Source organism: Cajanus cajan, chromosome 2, assembly GCF_000230855.2.
Source record: "Cajanus cajan strain Asha chromosome 2, NIPB_CcT2T_4, whole genome shotgun sequence".
Classification (NCBI taxonomy): Eukaryota; Viridiplantae; Streptophyta; class Magnoliopsida; order Fabales; family Fabaceae; genus Cajanus; species Cajanus cajan.
In genome coordinates, this window is record NC_138518.1 from 49,733,394 (window position 1) to 49,756,490 (window position 23,097).

At 44.3% G+C, this 23,097-nt stretch overlaps 2 protein-coding genes across 2 annotated transcripts; both read left to right on the forward strand.

The window, feature by feature from the left end:
• Positions 1-12,572: 12,572 nt before the first annotated feature.
• LOC145955009 (uncharacterized) lies at positions 12,573-15,662 on the forward strand. Its single transcript, XM_083069703.1, has one exon. The coding sequence runs from the start codon at positions 12,573-12,575 to the stop codon at positions 15,660-15,662; it is 3,090 nt and encodes a 1,029-aa protein (XP_082925829.1).
• Positions 15,663-15,758: 96 nt separating this feature from the next.
• Positions 15,759-16,700, forward strand: LOC145955010 (uncharacterized). Its single transcript, XM_083069704.1, has one exon. The coding sequence runs from the start codon at positions 15,759-15,761 to the stop codon at positions 16,698-16,700; it is 942 nt and encodes a 313-aa protein (XP_082925830.1).
• The last annotated feature ends 6,397 nt before the right edge of the window (positions 16,701-23,097 follow it).

Sequence of the window (23,097 nt, forward strand, 5' to 3'; positions counted from 1 at the left end):
TCGAGCCTTTCTAGGCCCAACTATTCTGAAGGAAGAGTATTGTTTCTGCGAGCCTCTCCAGGCTCAATTATTCTGAGGGAGTATTCTTTCTGCGAGCCTCTCCAGGCTCAATTATTCTTTGGTGTGGAGGATGAGGAGTATTTCGGCGAGCCTCTCCAGGCTCAGTTATTTTGAGAGTATTCTTTCGGCAAGCCTCTCCAGGCTCAATTATTCTGTATGATGCTGCTGATTTTCTGAATCTTTGTATTTTGCTTGCTGCTGTCATACACAAGCAATTTTCTATTTTTCTATTTTATGCAGTTGCCTCATGATAAGGTCTTTGAATGTGCAACTAATGTGTGTGACGCACAAATGCAATACAATTTTTATTTTTGTTCATTTATTTAGAAAAGTGAGTGGCTCTCCCTATCCTCTTCTTCTTGGAGGACTTTCTGTCATTGACGCGAGGGAGTATTTTTGTGAGCCTTTATGCAGGAGATTATGGATTTTACAGGAACCCCTCTTTTATTGACCGATTATTAAGAGTTTCGTACAATTTTTAGAAACATCAATTTAAAGGCATAATCACAAGGTCAAGAAAGAAAAGAAACAAATGGATATTTTATTGATATTCACAAATGTTTACACAGAAAGATTTACAAAGGGAATTTCTGAAGAATGGCTGGCCGAGGTGGGCTATACATTTTTGGCTTAAACAATTATATTTGTAATTGCTGCTCTTCCCGTTTCCCTAGTTGTTTCGGGTGAGATGCCTGAGCCAGGAGTGTAGATACTGCAAGACGCTTGCTTCTAGAAGATTATCACTTGAACCGCCTTTCGGTTTTCAGTTCACGTGATCGTTGCTTGCTTTACTTTTTGCATCTTATTCTTTTTCCCCTAATTTTTGCCTAGGACGTGTCCTAGCGGGGATAATTTTGCCTTTGTTTTGCCTAGTACCCTTGTACTGGCGGGCTTTTTGTTTTGCCCTAACTTTTGCCTAGGATGCCCTTTTTGGGTTTTCATCCTAGCGGGCTGATGCAAGCAACGTCTTCAAGCATAATACTTCTTTACCATGTCAGCGTTGACTGGGTATCGAAGTTCTTCTCCGTCCATGTCTGTGAGAATCAATGCTCCTCCGGAGAAGGCTCGCTTCACCACGTATGGTCCTTCGTAATTTGGGGCCCACTTTCCGATTTTGTCCTTTTGAGCTGGTAGCAATTTCTTCATCACCAGCTCTCCCTCATGGTAGATTCGAGGATGGACTTTCTTGTCAAAAGCCTTTTTGATCTTCCTTTGGTAGGCTTGACCATGGCATATGGCGTTCAGTCGTTTTTCTTCGATAAGGTTCAATTGGTTGTATCGACTTTGAACCCATTCTGCCTCGGAAAGTTTTGCTTCCATGATTACTCTCAGAGACGGTATCTCGACTTCAACCGGCAGAACTGCCTCCATTCCATAAACAAGGGAGAATGGAGTAGCTCCTGTGGATGTACGTACTGAAGTCCTATAACCATGGAGAGCGAAGGGTAGCATCTCATGCCAGTCTTTGAATGAGACAACCATCTTTTGTACTATCTTCTTGATATTCTTATTGGCTGCCTCAACTGCCCCATTCATCTTTGGTCGGTATGGGGAAGAGTTGTGGTGCTGAATTTTGAACTCTTTGCACAGTTCTTCCACCATCTTATTGTTCAAATTGGATCCATTATCAGTGATGATTTTGTCGGGAATACCGTATCTGCATATGATATTCTTTCTGATAAAAGATGTTACCACCTTTCGGGTCACATGAGCATACGATGCCGCTTCTACCCATTTGGTGAAATAGTCAATGGCCACAAGGATGAACCTATGTCCATTGGATGCCTTTGGCTCGATGGGTCCAATAACATCCATGCCCCACATTGCGAATGGCCATGGTGAAGCCAAAACATTAAGTGGCGTTGGTGGGACATGAATGTTGTCGGCATATGCTTGACACTTGTGGCATTTCCGGACGTATTGGTAACAATCCCTTTCAATGGTCGACCAATAATATCCTGCTCTGAGGATTTTCTTAGCCATTGCAGGCCCGGGAATATGGGTACCGAAAACCCCCTCATGTATTTCTTTGATTACATTTTGAGCTTCGACTTGGTCTATACATCTCAATAAGACCGAGTCATAATTCTTTTTGTAGAGGGTTTCTCCAATCAACAGAAATCCCATGGCCCTTCTTCGGATATGCTTTTTATCATTATCGCTGGCCATATCAGGATATTCCCCTTTTGACAGATATTGTTTGATGTCATGGAACCATGGATGATCGTCAACAGCTTCATCTATCAGTAGGCAGAACGCTTGCTTATCGTGCCGCCGGATATTGATGATGGGCATTTCATGCTCCTTATCCAAGGCGAACATCGATGAGAGCGTAGCAAGGGCGTCAGCGAACTGATTCTCCTCCCTTGGAATGTATTCAAAGATGACACTTTGGAAGAATTGTGTCAAATCTTTGATATGCTCAACATATGGTATCAGTTTAGGATTTCGGACTTCCCAGTCTCCTCGTAGCTGATGGATGACTAAAGCCGAATCTCCAAATACTTTGAGTTTGAGGATACCATTGTTGATAGCCGCTTGGATTCCTAACGCGCAAGCCTCGTATTCGGCCATATTATTTGTACAGTCGAAATTGAGTCTTGCTGTTAGAGGGATATGCTTTCCTTGTGGGGAGATTAACACTGTCCCAATCCCCTGTCCAAGCATGTTGGAGGCTCCATCAAAATACATGGTCCACGCATCGTTCTTGGGATCTTCATGTTGTATACTCATTATATGTTCATCGGGGAAATCGTCCTGAAGGGATTGATAGTCATTGGTCGGCCCGTGTGCTAGGTAATCAGCTAAGGTACTACCCTTGATGGCCTTTTGTGTGACATGTATGATGTCAAATTCTGATAATTGCACTTGCCATCGGGCAATCTTCCCAGTGATTATTGGTTTGTCGAACACGTACTTAATTGGGTCCATTTTGGAAACCAACCAAGTAGTATGCCTTATCATGTACTGCCTGAGCCTTTGTGTTGCCCACGCTAACGCACAGCAAGTCTTTTCTAATGGCGTGTAGCGGGTTTCATAATCAAGGAACTTTTTGCTCAGGTAGTAGATGGCTTGTTCTTTCTTTCCAGTTTCGTCCTGTTGCCCTAGCACGGCTCCCATGGACTCATCAAGCACTGTCAGATAGAGGATTAATGGCTTTCCCTCGACAGGTGGCACCAATATTGGTGGATTGGCCAAGCACTGTTTGACCTTGTCAAAAGCTCGTTGACAATTCTCATCCCAAGTTTCGGAATGATTCTTGCGCAACAGCTTGAATATTGGTTTGCACGTGTCAGTCAACTGTGCGATGAACCTTGCGACGTAGTTCACCCTGCCGAGGAATCCTCTAATTTCTTTCTCAGTTTTAGGAGGAGGCATTTCCATTATTGCCTTTACTTTATCGGGGTCAACCTCTATCCCTTTTTCACTGACGATGAACCCAAGAAGCTTACCCGACCGAACTCCGAAAGTACACTTAGCCGGGTTTAACTTAAGCTGATACTTACGAAGCCGATTGAATAATTTTCTCAAATATTGGATGTGGTCCATTTCGTCTTTTGACTTTGCGATCATGTCATCCACGTATACTTCAATTTCTTTGTGGATCATATCGTGGAATAGAGTCACCATCGCTCGTTGGTAGGTAGCCCCCGCATTTTTAAGTCCGAAAGGCATCACCCTGTAGCAGAAAGTTCCCCAGGGTGTAATGAAAGAAGTTTTCTCGCGGTCTTCTATATTCATCTTGATTTGATTATACCCCGAGTATCCATCCATAAAGGAATAGAGTGTGTTTGTGGCGGTGTGATCCACAAGTGTATCGATGTGGGGCAAGGGAAAATCGTCCTTTGGACTGGCACGATTCAAATCCCTATAATCAACACACACTCTAACCTTCCCATTCTTTTTGACGACTGGCACAATGTTAGCCAGCCATTCGGGATACTGGGATACAACCAAGAATCCCGCGTCCAATTGTTTTTCCACCTCCTCCTTAATCTTTAAGGACCATTCGGGCTTGATTCGTCGAGGCTTTTGCTTAATAGGTCGAAACCCCTCTTTTAAGGGCAACTTGTGTTCGACGATGTTGGAGTCCAACCCGGGCATATCATGGTACGACCATGCAAATACGTCCTTGTATTCCCTCAATAATTGAATTAATTGCGTTTTTATTCCATCACTGATACGGGTCCCAATGTTGACCTCTTTCAATTCTTGACCCTGCCCCAAATTCACGGTCTCCAATTCTTCTTGATTCGGTTGGAGTAGACGAGCTTCTTGATCTAGCAGTCTTTGCAGATCCGGAGAGATGGTCTCCTCATCACTGTCCAACTCAACCCATTCACCCTCGGCTTTCGGATCCCGGTCAGAGCGAACAATCACAGACATAATTATTTATTGGTTCTGTTTAGGTTTAGAGTTTATTAATATTAATGAGAGAGAGAGAATAGAACAAAATGAGAGAATAATGTGTGAAAAATGCCTTTTTATTGATATATGAGTGTAAAACTGTATAAAACCCTTTATTTACATGAAAAGGTCCTCATGATCTCGGGTACTGATCATGAGTCCCTAAAAGAAAAAATGTGGAGGGGCCCTATCATGGCTTGCCCTTCTCTCTACTCTTGCTGCGGTAGAGGATTCTTGCTCACGTCGGGCGCCGTCGAATCGAAAGTGACCCACCCAGCGTCGATAAGGTCTTGGACCTTATACTTGAGAGCTCGGCAGTTCTCCGTTGAATGCCCCTGTGCCCCCGAATGGTATAGACATTTGTCTTGTGGATTGTACCAATCGGGGTAGGGTGGATTCACCTTCTTTGGTGGAATGTAAGCAATAAGACGCGCCTCTACTAGCTTCGGCAGGAGATCGCTATAAGTGGTCGGAAGTTTGTCAAACTTCTTCACAGAGTTGTATTGCGATTTTCCTGACTTCGAAGCGGAAGAAGACGGAGCAATGGTTACAGCGTTGACTCCTCCTTCTTTCTTCTTCCCAAAGGCCTTCTTAGCTTCATATGGTTGGGAAGGCTTAGCCAGCTTTCCACTTTTAAGTCCTTGTTCCACCCTTTCTCCAATGGTGATGATGTCCGAGAAGAGTGTCGTTGTGTTCCCTATCATTTTATCGTAATAGGGACCAGTCAACGAGTTGATGAATAAGGACACCGTCTCCTTATCCGACAGCGGGGGCTCTATCTGTGCCGCCAACTCCCTCCAACGTTGGGCGTACGCCTTGAAGGATTCATCGTTCTTTTTACTCAAGGCTTGAAGATCAGACCTATCGGGTGTTAGGTCGATGTTGTATTTGTAGCGCTTGAGGAAGGCGTCGGCCAACTGCCTCCATGTGTGTACTAGATTTCCATCTAGCTGCATATACCAGTTGAGTGCAGTTTCAGCTAAGCTCTCTTGAAAGCAGTGGATCAAGAGCTTTTCATTTGTGGCATATGCAGCCATCTTGCGACAGTACATGGTGAGATGACTTTTAGGGCAAGTCGATCCCACGTACTTTGGGAAATCTGGCACTTTAAATTTAGGAGGGAATTGAATGTCCCTCACCAAACACATGTCGGCGGCATCCTTAATGTCAAAGTCATGCCCCTCCATAGCCCTTAGCCGATCCTCGAGGGCATGGAATTGTTCCTTTGAGACCTCGGGCTCTTTTATTATAATTCCTGCCCCAAGGGGTACGGCGTTTGGAGGATCTTTTTCATGCTCTTCCTCCTCTCCCTCATGATGGGACCCATGATCACTATGATGAGAATCATGGATGTTGTGATGACGCATGAGTTCCATCATTTGCGCCATCTGCTCTTTAAGCTGTGAAAGCTCGGTTGTGAGCTTCTTGTTTTGCTCCTCCAATGCTTCCATTTTCTTGATTTTCCGTGCGCGCGTAAGGATAGAGAGATGACCAGCCACTTTCTAAAATGAATGTTTAGTTAGTTTATTTTATGGAATGAATACACTCTTTAACACGAGCTTGATAAACCTCCATCTTTAAGGCGCTGCCTTTTTAAGACGGAAGTTTACCACCCTTCTTTATCTATGATTTCTCCCCAACGGAGAATCTCTATAGTCATGGGTCTCTTTCACTCATGTCAAGAGGTATTGGTGATCCTAAAATGTATGTTTTCATGAGGATGCATGATGTCTTATTGGTAATGATGTACATGCTCCTCACTTTTATTATATTTTCACACATGGTCTTTCCTCTCATGTCATGGTTTTTTATGCATGGGGATTATTTTTAGACCTTATCACGAGGTTATTTATTAATGCACAAACAATGTCACATAACGAATGCACAAACAATTCACTCATCCACGAACAGTCACGAGCGAATTACGAGGTAGGGGTCTCCTGCAGAAAAGTGCATATTCAAGGAGGATCTAACTGTTCTCACTTGGTCAAAGGCCCCCAAGGTGCCCCCATTATAGGGACCCAATTCCTCTCGTCGTAGGTCGATGGAAAGCTCCAACGCACCGTCGGACTCAAGTTCATGGTTATCACCTTGAGTGATGCTTTTCGACAACGGTCTCATAGGCTCCTATAAACCCATCAACCGGCCGTACTAACATCCACTCCCTATGGATTACCACTCATGCCCCCGGGTATAGAGGGAACTGTTGTGTGCAAAGGTTTGTGTGCAGTTTTTATTTCAAACAATTGCGGAATTTAAGCATACAACAGTTATTTAAAGCCATATAATAAAACATATTATAATACAAGCAAGGGGTAATGAAGTAATTTTAACTATTATTTGTTAAAAATAATCTGTCACTAAATGGGACTGACTCTCAAGGCTTCCCCAGTGGAGTCGCCATCTGTCGCCACCGGCCCGAAACGGGCTTTCGGCATTCGCGAAGGATGGTTGGACTCGTTTATTTTGTTTAAAAATAGTGGATTGCTAGAATGACTTATTCTCAAACTGAGACCTCGTCAAACGAGCAATTTTATTAAAAGGCTCACTAATCCATATTAATCCCAAGCGGGACCCTCCATGGACTAGTGGTTTTCATAAAAGGAGGGTTCGTGGAGTCGCCACCAATGTTTTACTCAAAACATTGGAAAAAGGGATAAGGCAATTGATTTAAAAATCAACTTTGGCCACTACAACCAGAGTTGGGTAAGGGAGTCGGTTACGCGTGGGGAAGGTGTTAGCACCCCACAGCGCCCCTTTCGGGTTCCCTATGACAGATTATTTTCTAAAATAACAGCGTAAAATTACTAAATTACCCCTATTTACTCTAAACAATTATGATTTGACTATCTACATGATGACAGTTTAAATATGCACACAGAAAGCAGTAAAAGGAAGGATTGAAGGGAAACCTCTTGAAGCGTGCTTTTTATAAAAAATGAACTGGGAAGCGTTTTGGCGTTCCCTCGCTCTACAAGCCCGCTCCTCGCTCTCCTAGAACAAAATTTTAACTAAGGGAATCCAAAAGATTTCCCCTCGACTAGGTTCGATCCTCAAGCAAAATGGCTCGGGGCTCAAGAACTTCGTCGGATCAACTCTCCGAGTGATTTCTAGGGCAGAACACTGCTCAAAAACCCCAGAATACTCAAGGAGAGGGTTCAAACTATGTTGAAAAGTGTGGAATGACGTCCAATTGACGTCATATTTATAGGGAATAGGCGCAGTACGGCCTACAGGGCCAATACGGCCGTATTGAAATTTTTGAACTTCAATACGGTCGTATTGGAGTTCAATACGGTCGTATTGAAAGTCAGAAATTTCAATACGCCCGTATTGAGTTCGCAGTGGTCGTATTGAAGTGTCAATACGGTTGTACTGACTTCAGTACGGCCGTATTGAAGCTTCAATACGGCCGTATTAAGTTCAGTACGGCCGTATTGGGCTTTTTCCCTCCACTTCTTTATTTTGAGCTATTCTAAGACCTCTGGACCTACAGAGAACCCTCCTAGGGCCTTCGAGGAGTCCTTCTGGTTGATTATCCTTCAGTCTTCGAGAGTCTTCAAGCTTTATTTCCGACCCGGACAATTTTAGGGGTCTACACCTATGCCTCAAGTCGTCCAAGTCCTGAGGTGGCTTCTTACATAAGTTGTTGACGAAAGGGCCGGGCCTTAGTGTCGTGGTCAGGTGGTGCATTGCCACAACCGGGTCCAGGTCTCGAATGTCATTTTTCCGAACCTTTCCATGAAGGTTCTTAGAGGTTCCTTCTTCTCTTGGCGAATGTTGACCAGTGCGATTGAGGTGAGCTGATGAGGACGGCTCGTGGCAAACTGTATCGCGAACCGGGAAGATAAGGTTGTGAATGAGTTTACCTATCCCGGTGGGAGTTTCGTGAACCAATTAAGTGCTGGTCCTTTAAATGAGGTGGGGAAGACTTTCCACATGATAGCATCGTCGTCAGTATATAAACTGACTTGAGTAACGAATGCATCCAGGTGTTCCTCTGTGTCAGTGGTTCCGTCATACTTTTCTAAAGCCAAGTTTTTCTAATTGTCGGGCAGCCGGGCACCGGCAATGTCTGGAGTGAAAGGCGTCTTCCCTTGCCTTCGTTGTTGATCCAAGGTCGTCGTTGTTACGCCACCAGTCGGCCGGGGGGCCCTCGTTTCTTTGTACCATCTGAAGACTCCCCTAATCTCGGGTTGACTGGGCATTGGGGGTACCATGGGATGGATGCCATGATCGGTTGTCGCTTCTAAGCTCTGCGTTCTCTTTTCTTAGGACCGACAACTCGTGGGTGTCTTTTTCTCGGAGCTTCTTTAGTTCCATCATTTTGGCCTTCAATTGCTCGATGGCCGATGATGGGTTGGGTGGTTGAGACCGGGTTACATAAGACTCCTCTACTCCTTCGTTATGATTCGTCTGTTGCCTGGGTTCTCGGGGCATACCGAGGTTGGGAGCTGCGGCGTTTTCCTGCTGACTTCTGGTTGCTACCATCTTGATGACTCAGGGTCGAGAACCGTTTTGGTTTTCGGCCCCATAGTGGGCGCCAAAATGTTCCTGCATAGAAACACTCCTCTTGTCACTCCTGCTTGATGATCTTCCAAGTCTTCGGTGTCGGCCGAATACTGCCTCCAAGGGGTGGGGAGGGTACCTGCAAAGGCACTCCGACGATCAAGTAAGTGTTCGGTATAGAGCAATAAAGCTTTTATGCTAGATAAACCATACCTTTTCAATCAGTCCCATCAATACCGTATTTATAGTGACGTTCTTGGGCCTGGTGGGCTTTCTGGATTATTGGGCTAGTGCACAAGGTTTTGCACACTGATTACAACTGACGTGGATGTGTTTAATGTAATTAATATCTATTTTTCTTTTTCTCATGGAAATTCGTTATAGCTGAATACCCATTCGATATGTTCATCGGCCGAGGGGGTATTCGGCATGTTCATTGACCGAAGGAGTATTCGGCCTTTTCCTTGGCCGAAGGGGTATTCGGCCTTCCCCTTGGACGGAGGGGTATTCGGCCTTTTCCTTGGCCGAAGGGGTATTCGGCCTTCCCCTTGGACGGAGGGGTATTCGGCCTTTTCCTTGGCCGAAGGGGTGTTTGGCCTGTTCATTGGCCGAAGGGTTATTCGGCCTTCCCCTTGGACGGAGGGGTATTCGGCCTATGGTGGTACTCGGCCTATTCATTGACATGATGGGTATTCGGCCTGAAGGGGGTATTCGGCCCATGGTGGTACTCGGCCTATTCATTGGCCTGATGGGTACTCGGCTTGAGGAGGTGTGTTTAGTGTTGACTTTGACAGGGTAGTGTGTAGTCCCAGTACACCTTATGTTGTGGCTGAAATGCTTTTTTTTCTTCTTACTTTATTGTTTGTTGACTAATTGTAAATTTGTAATATACCAAGGATTACACGACTCGCAGTCAAACATGTGCTCCTAAGAAAGGTTTGCTTCAAGTATTCAGATACATGATTGAATTTCCTTTGGCACAAGGATTTTCGTGTTGGCATTTTACGTTCATCAAGTGCGGTGCATGCTCATAACTTTTTCCTCAATGTTGTATAGGGTGTTCTTGGTATCAAGGTGAAGATCATGCTTGATTGGGATCCTAAATGGAAATAGGGTCTTGCATAACCTTGATCATGCTTGATTTGGATCCTAATCAAATTCGTTGTGTGTTTTGCCACTCATGCTTGAATGTATCTTGAACTTTCTCCTTGTTGGTTTCTTCCACCGTTGAATCATTGTTATAGCTGCTTTGGGCTTCTCATTTGGTTTGGATCATCCCATCTTGTTCTCCTATGACAGTCCATTTACCAATCAGGGGCCTTGAATATGATTGACATCTAGCTAATACCACTTCAACGCAGCTAACACTTCTCCCTCCCTCAAAACTATATATGAAGCACTTATATTTTAATTTGTTTAATGTATTCTTGTCTGATATGTATCCAATACAATATTTTCTTGATGAAGTATTCTAATCTTTAATATTATGAAAATTTTATTTAATTTTAATACTCTTAAATGTTTCACTTTTCACCAATATTTATCGGTATTAATAAAGTATTCAAATTTTTAAAAAAATTATAAAATGTCTATTTCAAGTAAATAAGATATACACACATGTTTAATATGGAAATATATATAGAAACATTGGTAATTGATGAATTGTAAATCAATTTTTTTTTTATGTAGATAATTTTGAAAAAGAAATGAGATTAATAATATTATTTCTACTTGTAAAGAATAAAAGGTAATTTATGATGAAATGATTTATAATTTATTTTTTTTAGTAATGTATAATAAATATGTTTTTAATTTGAATTTGCAAAATAGCAATTATATAATCAATGTTTACGAATTTTGATCAAAATTACAATTATATATTTATTATATTACATGAGTACTGATATATATGATGACACGTATTTTACATTCCATATATTTTTAAATAATTGAATACGACGAGTATCCAATAAATATAACGTTTTGGTGCATCATAGAAAATGACCTTATCTTCAAGGTCGAACACTTCGTAAAGCTCCATGAATGGTTCCATGTTTTCCCAAGTGGTGTTTTCAGTTGGACTGTGTGACCATTGCACTAATATCTATTTCTACAATTTGTCACCTTGTTGGCTGATGCATGCAACTAAAATTGTTATTGATCTCGATAGTAACACTTCCTTTCGGTAAAGGATAACTGATGTTGGCAAGGTTGCCTTTGTAAGCCTTCAATAATGAAATATGAAAGGTTGGATGAATCTTACTACCCGGAGGTAGAGCTATTTTATGATTGAGAATGGCCCAAAATGTCAACCACATAGTTTATGATTGAGCCTCTTTGTAACAGTGGATTGGCTATATATAAAGCTGGAGCTTAACCAAGACCAACTCCCCTTCCAGAAATTGGACATCTTGTCACTTCTTATTGGCTTGCTTGTACCATACGATTGTGAGCCTAAGCAAGGTTCTGTTTTAGATAATGTAAGATAGTGTCTCGGGTCAACAAATTCCCTTCAACAACTTGGAATATTGTTGCCCCTCGTAAATAAGCTGGTATGATGGGAGGTGGACAACCATAAATAGCTTGGAATGTAATCAAACTGTTAAGAGATGCAATGGGCAGCAAAAATATAAAACATAAAAATCATACATAATCATAAAACAGAGAAGATGAAAGATTAGGGAACAAACTAATTTCGTATTTGCTGGATTAACCATGTCATTCTACATGTTTTTCATTCATATATAAGACAAATACATGAAAAATGACAGCCATACATATAATCCATAAATGTTGTCAGTAAAATACATGTCCTTACCATCATTAAGTGTGTAAATTTGTCTAAAATGAGATATTTAGCAAAATATAAACAAACATAAATACAACAACACTTTATCCACTAATACAAACTGTACCGGAGAGACCGTATCGGTCACGTGGGCCAACACGTGCCATTTCGTCAGACACTCATGCATAGCCACGTACAAGCATCACCATCAACGTCGGCTCGGCATGAAGCCGAGAACCGACATCAGTCTGGTTAATGCCAATATGGACCATCATCACTCATCGAGTCGGCTCGGTCAAGTACCGTTCCGACATAGATCATACCGGAAGTATACAGGCTGCCGTATACGGACTAGACGGTTCGGTCATTTGCCGTTCCGACTAGTATTGAATAGACGGCTCGGCCTCTTGCCGAAGGGTTAAGCAAGTCATAACGGTAATCACAATCAAGAAAGGTAAGTACATGATTAAAGCCTAACGACCAATTAGTACCGTATTACCTAATTTGGTAAATATCTGAGAGGGCCCATCACGCTCAGGCCCATGTCAGATGCTATAAATAGGTCACACATAACAAGGTATGTCACTGTTCATTTATTACCCTAGAAAATCGTGCTCACACTGACTTAAGCGTCGGAGTATCTTTTGCAGGTACCTCCCCCTCCGAAGAATCCACCTGAAGCTCTCGTTCGGTCCTCATATTCCCCTGAAGATTACGAGTGTACCCCCAGGCAGGTACATTTTGGCGCCCACCGTGGGGCCGAACCGATAGCTCTCGAAAAAGATGTATCCAGCACTGTTTCGACGTCATGGTGAAGACAAGGAAGACTAACGCTGAACACCAGTCCGAGGAGGAGCATCAGTCCGGGGTCGAAACGGTAGAGGAGACAAACTTGACCGATGTGGTACGACAGATGAAAGAGGAAATGGTTGCCATGAAACAGCAACGAGAGAGAGATGCCGCCGAGATGGCTGCATTGAGAGAAGAGAATGCTGCCCTGAAAAACCAATACCGAGATCCCACATGGAAACCATCCGAGACGACCCATACTCAGGGGTCGTTTCATTCACACGGACACCAGACCCCTGCCAACCACACCTCTATTGCCACCCCAGCCGCTCATGCTTCAGCTAGTCGGCCGATACTGCCGATGCCGGTCGGAGCACATCGGCATCCCTTTACATCAAATATCATGCAGACCGCGCTTCTTGATCATTGGAAGTCGTTGCCTCTCGACAAGTACGATGGGACCACTGATCCCGATGAACACGTAGATGTGTTCTTGACTCAAGTCACTTTAAGCACAACCGATGATGCCGCCCTATGTCGAATTTTCCCAACATCGCTAAAAGGACGAGCTCTGAGTTGGTTCACTCGGCTTCCGGCCAACTCAATTGATTCGTTCAGTACATTGGCCTCCCAATTCACAATTCAGTTTGCTACCAGTAGGCCTCACCAACTGACCTCGTTGGCACTGGTGAGCATTTGTCAGGAGAAAAAGGAATCCCTTCGGACATTCATGAGCCGATTCAACAAGGCGGCATTGGAAATCCGAGACCTAAACCCGGCCGTCGCCTTGCATCATCTGACTACCGCCTTGAAGCCAGGTCCCTTCGCCAACAGTATTTGCAAGAAGCCACCATCCGACATGGATGACCTTCGGCGACGAGCCGATAAGTATATGCAAATGGAGGAGCTAGCTGAGTTCCGCAACCAAGCTAGAGCAGAAGTAGCGGCAAAGCCTGAAAGGCCAGCCGAGAATAATTTTCGAGGTTGCCCGAAAGAATTGGTACCTCGGGAGAGACCCCCTCGCGGCCCAAGGTATTCCCAGTACACACCACTTAACACTAACAGAGCGGCCATACTCGAGCAAGCGCTGGCCTCGGACGTGTTGGCCGTTCCAAAACGAGCTTCGACCCCCCCCAGGGCCGACACAACAAAATCTTGCCGCTACCACCGCAATCGGGGGCATTCGACAGAAGAATGCGCGGCTTTAAAAGACAAAATCGAAGACCTAATCAAACAAGGCCAGCTACAAGGTTTCATCGACCGACCGCACACAACCCGGCACGCCGACCGGTCAAGACGGCATGATCCTGAGCAAAGGAGAATGGAAACACGTCAGTATAGAGAACGGAGCCTATCCAGAGAAAGACGAGATGTCGAACCCTCGTCACAGCCTCGGCGAGTCATCAACACCATAGCAGGTGGATTTGCTGGTGGTGGCTCATCTTCCTCATCGCAACGGAGGCATCTACGGGCCGTTCGGCATGTTCACGCCGTTGAAATAGTCCGTCGGCAATTACCTACTATCACCTTTACCGAAGCCAATTTCAAAGGCATTGATCCGGAGCAAGACGACCCAATGGTAATCAGTGTAGAAATCCATAACTGCATTGTGCGTAAAACGTTGGTAGATCAGGGAAGCTCGGCAGATATCTTGTACTGGAACACGTTCAAGCAATTGGGTATTCTAGAATCCGAATTGGTCCCCTACAACGAGCCACTGGTGGGGTTCTCTGGTGAGCGAGTGAAGACGAAGGGGTATATCAAGCTGTCCACACGGTTCGGATTTGATGAAGCTGATCACCGCGATATCCCAGTCAAGTACGTAGTGGTGCATGCCAACACATCTTATAATATTCTGCTAGGACGACCGTCCTTGAATCGGCTCGGAGCCATTGTCTCCACTCCTCATCTGGCCATGAAGTTCCCGGCTGAGTCCGGACGAATCGTCACCATACACGCTGACCAGAAAATGGCGCGCGAATGTTATTTTAGTAGCTTAAGGTTGCCGAGAATGGAGGAGCCGACCGAACCGAGAAGGGTGCACTCGGTTTCGCAGCAGTCGGCCATCGACCTCGATCCACGAATCGATCAGGATGAGAGGGTAGAGCCCATTGAAGATAAACAACCCTTCCAAGTAGGAACGACAAAATCCCAAGTTACTTACTTGGGAACCTATTTAACCGAAGGGGAGCGCCTAGCCATTCAGCGTGTGGTCCTCGAGAATACAGACTTGTTCGCTTGGCACCCATCCGATATGCCTGGCATTGACCCCAATTTCCTGTGCCACAAGCTCTCCGTTAGCAAAGAAGCTAGGCCGATTGCTCAACGGCGCCGGAAGACGGGGGAAGAAAGAAAAACCGCCATCGAAGCAGAGGTGACCAAGTTGCTAGACGCTCAGTTTATCCGAGAGGTGCACTACACGACTTGGCTGGCTAACGTTGTCATGGTTAGAAAGTCAAATGGGAAATGGCGTATGTGCACCGATTATACCAATTTAAATAAAGCTTGCCCAAAAGACGCCTACCCACTCCCGAACATCGATCGGCTCGTCGAAAGGGCATCCGGCCACAAATTCTTGTCTTTTCTGAATGCTTACTCGGGATACAATCAGATCCGGATGCACCCCCAAGACGAAGAAAAAACTGCATTCATCACCGAAACAGCCAATTACTGTTACCAGGTGATGCCGTTCGGATTAAAAAATGCCGAGGCCACATATCAACGTTTGATGAATAAAATCTTCCACAACCAGATCGGCCGAAGCATGGAAGTGTATGTTGATGATATGGTGGTAAAATCAAGTGATGTATCGGCACATACGCATGACTTGGCCGAAGTGTTCCAGGCGCTTCGGCAACATCAGATGAGACTCAACCCCGAGAAATGTGTGATTGGAGTTTCGGGCGGCAAGTTCTTGGGATTCATGCTATCCAACCGAGGCATTGAGGCGAATCCGGATAAATGCCAAGCCATCTTGGACATGAAAAGCCCGGCAACGTTGAAAGAGGTTCAAAAGTTAGCCGGACGGCTCACTTCGTTGTCTCGCTTCCTTCCCTGTTTAGCCGAGATTGCAGGGCCGATCCTACTCTTGCTGAAGAAAACGGAATGATTCAAATGGACCCAAGGGTGTGAAGAAGCTTTTCAGCAGTTTAAAAACCGGCTCGGCATGCCCCCAGTATTATGTAAACCGGTCGTCGATGCAGACATGATTATCTATTTGTCGGTTTCGGACAGCTCCATCAGTGCCGTTATGATGCAAGAAAACCAAGGTCAACAGCTCATCTATTTTATTAGTCGGACGTTGCAAGACGCCGAGCGACGTTATCAATTGCTCGAGAAGGTTGCCCTAGGACTCGTCTACGCCGCCCGACGGTTGAGACAATACTTTCAAAGCCATAAGGTTGTCGTCCGAACCGACTGTCCGATCGCAAAGGTCCTTCGGAAGCCAGAAATTGCCGGCCGAATGATGGCGTGGTCGGTTGAGTTATCCGAATTTGACATATCCTTCGAGCCGAGGGGCCCTATTAAATCACAACACTTGGTAGATTTCGTCAATAAGCTCACTCCTCCAGGATCTTTCGAAGACCAACCTTGGATCCTTCATGTGGATGGATCATCTAACGCCCAAGGTAGTGGTGCGGGCATAATCCTCGCTAATCCTTCGGGCATCACAATTGAGCAATCCCTTCGGTTCGGCTTCCGCGCGTCCAATAACCAGGCCGAGTATGAAGCTTTAATAGCCGGACTTAGACTAGCAACAGAGATGAATGTTAAGAAGGTCATATGCTGGACCGACTCGAAAGTAGTCGCCGAACAAGTCAACGACAACTTTCAAGTCAAAGATGCTAATTTGTTGCAGTATTATCACCTCTTCCGAAAACTCAAAGATGATTTCACCGAGGTTCAAATTCGGAATATTCCAAGAAGTAACAACGAACGAGCCGATCAGTTAGCTCGGCTCGCCAGCACCAGAAAGCCGGGACAGCTAAGAACAACAATTCACCTCGAAGTCCCCTCTCCAAGTGTGGCCGTCGAGTGCATGGCTGCCGAGGTCGAACTTCCAAGCTGGCTGACTCCTATTCGGAACTTCATCCTCCAAGGAGAATTGCCAACTGATTCGGTGGAAGCCAGAAAATTGCGAACCTAAGCAGCTCGGTACTCCATCATAGCCGGCGAACTCTACAGGCGCGGATTCTCCACCCCGTTGCTTAAGTGTATTGACAATCTCCAGGCCGACTATGTGATGAGGGAAGTTCACGAAGGTATCTGCGGATCCCATTCCGGAGGCCGAACTCTTGCGGCAAAGGTGTCACGAGCCGGTTATTATTGGCCGACTCTAAAAGGAGATTGTGCTGAGTTTGTTAAGAGGTGCATACAGTGTCAACGGCATGGAAATCTCATCCATGCCTCGGCCGCCGAACTACACAGTATCAGCTCTCCATGGCCGTTTGCGTTATGGGGAATGTAGACCCCTAAAATTGTCCGGGTCGGAAATAAAGCTTGAAGACTCTTGAGGACTGAAGGAAAGTCAGCCAGAAGGACTCATGGAAGGCCCTAGGAGGATTCTCTGTAGGTCTAGAGGTCTTGTAATAAGCTCAAAATAAGGAAGTGGAGGGAATGAAGCCCAATACGGCCTCCCAAAAGTTCAGTACGGCCGTATTGAACATTTTGAACTACAATACGGCCGCACTGAACTCAATACGACCGAATTGAAGTTCACTACGGCCGCACTGAACTCAATACGGCCGTATTGAGGTTTCTTGAACTTCAATACGGCCGCACTGAACTCAATACGGCTGTATTGAGGTTTCTTGAACTTCAATACGGCCGTACTGAATTCAATACGGCCGTATTGTAGTTCAAAAACTCAATACGGGCCGTATTGACCCCCAGAGGCCGTACTGCGCCTCATCCCTATAAATATGACGTCAATTGGACGTCATTTGACACTTTCACACTGAGTTTTAACCCTCTTCTTGAGTATTCTGGGTTTTTTTGAGCAGTGCCCTGCCTAGAAATCACTCGGAGAGTTGATCCGACAAAGTTCTCGAGTTCTGAGCTCTTTGCTTGAGTCTCGAACTGAGTCGAAGGGAAATCCTCCGGATTTCCATAGTTAAAATTTTCTAGGAGGGAGCGAGCGGGCTTGTAGAGCGAGGGAACGCCAAAAAGCTTCCCAGTTTTACTTGAATATAAAAGCACGCTTCAAAGGTTTCTTCTTAAGACCTTCCTTTTACTGCTTTCTGTGTGTATATTTAACTGTCATCATGTAGATAGTTAAGTTATAATTGTTTAGAATAAATAGGGGTAATTTTGTAATTTCGCACTATTATTTTTAGAAATAATCTGTCATAGGGAACCCGAAAGGGGCGCTGTGGGGTGCTAACACCTTCCCCACGCGTAACCGACTCCCTTACCCGACTCTGGTTGTCATGGCCGAAGTCGATTTTTGAATCGATTGCCTTAAACTTCTTTTTCCAATGTTTTGAGTAAAACATTGGTGGCGACTCCATGAACCCTTCCTTTTTATGAAAACCGCTAATCCATGGAGGGTCCCGCTTGGGATTAACATGGATTGGTGAGCCTTTTAATAAAATTGCTCGTTTGACAAGGTCTCAGTTTGAGAATAAGTCATTCTAGCAATCCATATTTTTAAACAAATAAAAGAGTCCAACCATCCTTCGCGAGTGCCGAAAGCCCGTTTCGGGCCGGTGGCGACAGATGGCGACTTCACTGGGGAAGCTTCGAGAGTCAGTCCCATTTAGTGATGGATTATTTTTAAAATAATAGTTTAAAATTACTTTATTACCCCTTACTTGTATGATAACATGCTTTATCTATTTGGCTTTAAATAACTGTTGTATGTTTAAATTTTCGCAAATGTTTGAAATAAAAACTGCACACAAACCTTTGCACACAACAGTTCCCTCTATACCCGGGGGCATGAGTGGTAAGCCATAGGGAGTGGATGTTAGTACGGCCGGTTGTCGAATGGGTCTATAGGTGCCCGTAGACCGTTGTCGGAAAGCATCACTCAAGGTGATAACCATGAACTCGAGTCCGACAGTGCGTTGGAGCTTTCCATCGACTTACGACGAGAGGAATTGGGTCCCTATAATGGGGGCACCTTGGGGGCCTCAGACCGGTGAGAACAGTTAGAACCACCTTGACTATGCACCTTTCTGCAGGAAACCCCTACCTCGTGATTCGCTCGTGACTGTTCGTGGATGAGTGAATTGTTTGTGTAAATGCTTATGTGCAATTGTTTGTGCATTAATAAATAACCTCGTGATAAGGTCTAAGAATAAATCCCCATGTATGAAAATGCCATGACATGAGAGAAAAGACCATGTGTGAAAATATAATAAAAAGCGAGGAGCATGTACATCATTGCCAATAAGACCTCATGCATCCTCATCAATTATTCATTTTAGGATCACCAATACCCTCTCGATGTGAGTAAAAGGGACCCATGACTATTGAGATTCTCCGTTGGGGAGAGATCATAGGCTAGGGAGGGTGATAAACCTTCATCTTAAAAAAGCAGCGCCTTAAAGATGGAGTCTTATCAAGCTCACATCGAGAGTGTATTCATACCATGAATAAACTAATTAGAATAAAACATTCATTTTAGAAAGTGGCTGGTCATCTCTCTGTCCTCACACGCGCGCAGAAAATCAAGAAAATGGAAGCATTGGAGGAGCAAAATAAGAAGCTCACAACCGAGCTTTCACAGCTTAAAGAGCAGATGGCGCAAATGATGGAACTCATGCGTCAACATAACTTCCATGGATCAAGCCACAGTGACCATGGGTTCCATCATGAGGAAGAGGAGGTGCACGAAGAAGAGCCTCCGCACGCCATACCTATTGGGGCTGGAATTATGATTAAAGAGCCCGAAGTTTCAAAGGAACAATTCCACGCCCTAGAGGATCGGCTAAGGGCTATGGAGGGGCATGATTTCGATATTAAAGATGCCGCCGACATGTGCTTAGTGAGGGATATTCAATTTCCTCCTAAATTTAAAGTGCCAGATTTCCCGAGATACGTGGGATCGACTTGCCCCAAGAGTCATCTCACCATGTACTGCCGAAAGATGGCTGCATATGCCACAAACGAAAAGCTCTTGATCCACTGCTTCCAAGAGAGCTTGGCTGATACCGCGCTCAACTGGTATATGCAGCTAGATGGAAATCTAGTACACACATGGAGGCAGTTGGCCGACGCCTTTCTCAAGCGCTACAAATACAACATCGACCTAACACCCGATAGGTCAGATCTTCAAGCCTTGAGTAAAAAGAACGATGAATCCTTCAAGGCGTATGCCCAACGATGGAGGGAGTTGGCGGCACAAATAGAGCCCCCGCTGTCAGATAAGGAGACGGTGTCCTTGTTCATAAACTCGTTGACCGGACCCTATTATGACAAGATGATAGGGAACACGACAACGCTCTTCTCGGACATCATCACCATTGGAGAAAGAGTGGAACAAGGGCTGAAAAGTGGGAAGTTAGCTAAGCCTCCCCAATCATTTGAAGCTAAGAAGACCTTCGGGAAGAAGAAGGAAGGAGGAGTCAACGCCGTAACTATCTCTTCGTCTTCTTCCACTTCGAAGTCAGGAAGATCGCAATTCACCCCTGTGAAGAAGTTTGATAAACTTCCGACCACCTACAGCGATCTCCTGCCGAAGCTAGTAGAAGCCAAACTTCTAGCTGATGTTCCACCAAGAAAGATCGACCCACCTTACCCCGATTGGTACAAGCCACAGGACAAATGTTTATACCATTCGGGGGCACCAGGGCATTCAACGGAGAACTGTTTAGCTCTCAAACACAAGGTCCAAAGCCTTATTGATGCTGGATGGGTCACTTTCGATTCGACAGCGCCCGACGTGAGCAAGAACCCTCTGCCAAAGCAGGAGTAGAGAGAAGGGCAAGCCACGATAGGACCCCTCCACATTTTTCTTTTCTCTTTTAGGGACTCATGATCAGTACCCGAGATCATGAGAACCTTTTCATGTAAATAAGGGTTTTTGCACAGTTTTAATACATATCAATAAAGAGGCATTTTTCACACATCACTCTCTCTTTTGTTCTTTTCTCTCTTTCCTCATTAACATTAATAATTCTAAACCTAAACAGAACCAATAAAATAATTATGTCTGTAATTGTTCGCTCTGACCGGGATCCGAAAGTTGAGGATGAATGGGTTGAGTCGGATAGCGATGAGGAGGCCATCTCTCCGGATCTGCAAAGACTACTAGAACGAGGAGCTCGCCTACTCCAACTCGTCAAGAGAAATTGGAGACTGTGAATTTGGGGCATGGCCGAGAGATATAAGAGGTCAACATTGGGACCCATATCAGTGATGAAATAAGGACACATGTTTCCGCTATGATTATAATAAAATCATTCTTCATTGCTTCTTTTCTTGCTTATAATAAAATTCTAAACCACATTATTTTTAACCCTGTTTGAATAAACATGAATGAGGTTAAAATCATCTTAATAATAATAAACCCGCATCATTTTTTTATGTGGAAGTGTGTGTGACAACTTGGAGCACCTTCCCTTGGCCTCGACAAGTGCCATCATGGATAAAAATAAATCCTTTAAAATAAAAGAAGCTCGGCAGAAAACCCAAAAAGGGGGATGCGTAAAAATAAGAGCAAAGAACCCGCTAGGAATCGCACGAAAGGGTGACCTAGGCAAAAATTAGGGTTGCAAAATAAACAAAAAACAAAAGTCCGCTAAAACACCACAAAAGGGTGTTTCAGGCAAAAATAAGGACAATAAAAAAAAACAAAAGAAATCCATGATGGTACCACGAGCCGAATTCAAGAAAGGTTCAAGGGAAGCTATCCAAGTTGTCGAATCACAACACGACTTTTTAACTTCATAAGTGTTTAATCAAACAAGCCTAAACACATAAGCCTACCTTGGCCATCCATTCTTACAAAAACCATTTTTGAAAAATAAATCCCCTCTAAAACACAAACTTCAGAACAAAAATATCTTTCTTTTCTTTTCTCTCTTGTCCCAAAAGATTTTAGGATAATCTAGTGGAAGCACAGAGAAATAAATCATCACTGATAATGGATCTAATCTGAACAACAAAATGGTGGAAGAACTGTGCCAAGAATTCAAGATCCAACACCATAACTCTTCCCCATATCGGCCAAAGATGAATGGGGCAGTCAAGGCAACCAATAAGAACATCAAGAAAATAGTGCAAAAGATGGTTGTCTCATTTAAAGACTGGCACGAGATGTTACCCTTCGCTTTCCATGGTTATAGGACTTCTGTACGCACATCTACAAGAGCTACTCCATTCTCCCTCGTCTATGGGATGGAGGCAGTGCTACCCGTCGAAGTCGAAATACCTTCCCTAAGGGTAATCATGGAAGCAAAACTTTCCGAAGCAGAATGGGTTCAAAGCCGGTATGACCAGTTGAACCTCATTGAAGAAAAACGGCTGAACGCCATATGCCATGGTCAAGCCTATCAGAGGAAGATCAAAAAGGCTTTTGACAAGAAAGTCCACCCTCGAGTCTACCATGAGGGAGAGTTGGTAATGAAGAAATTGCTACCAACTCAAAAGGACAAAATCGGAAAGTGTGCCCCAAATCACGGAGGACCATACGTGGTAAAACGAGCCTTCTCAGGAGGAGCACTGATCCTCACAGACATGGATGGAAAAGAACTTCGATACCCAGTCAACGCTGACGTGGTAAAGAAGTACTATGCTTGAAGACGTTGCTTGGATAGGCCCGCTAGGATGAAAACCCAAAAAGGGCGTCCTAGGCAAAAGTTAGGGCAAAATAAAAAGCCCGCCAGTACAAGGGTACTAGGCAAAACAAAGGCGAATTTATCCCCGCTAGGATATGTCCTAGGCAAAAATTAGGGGCAAAAGAATAAGATACAAAAACAAAGCAAGCAACGATCACTTGAATCGAAAACCGAAAGGCGGCTCAAGTGATTATCTTCTAGAAGCAAGCGTCTTGCAGCATCTACACTCCTGGCTCAGGCATCTCACCCGAAGCAACTAGGGGAATGTAAAGAGCAACAATTACAGATATAATTGTTAAGCCCAATGTATATAGCCTACCCTGGCCAGCCATTCTTCAGAAATTCCTTCTGTATATCTTTCTGTAAAAACACTTGTGAATATCAATAAAATATCTATTCATTTTCTCTTCTCTCTTGACCATGTGATTATGCCTCTAAAATTGGTATTTCATAAAAATTGTACGAAATTCCTTTAATAATCAGTCAATAAAGAAAATTGGAGGGGTTCCTATAAAATCCGTAATCTCCTGCATAAAAGGCTCAGAAAAATCCTCCCTCGCGTCTATGACAGAAACTCCTCCAAAGAAGAAGAGGATAGGGAGAGCCATTCATTTTCTAAAAAAAAAACATCAACAAAATTAACTTGCATTTTTGTGCATCACACACACATTAGTTGCACATTCAAAGACCTTATCATGAGGCAATTGCATAAAATAGAAAAAATAGAAAATTGCTTGTGTATGACAGCAGTCAACAAAG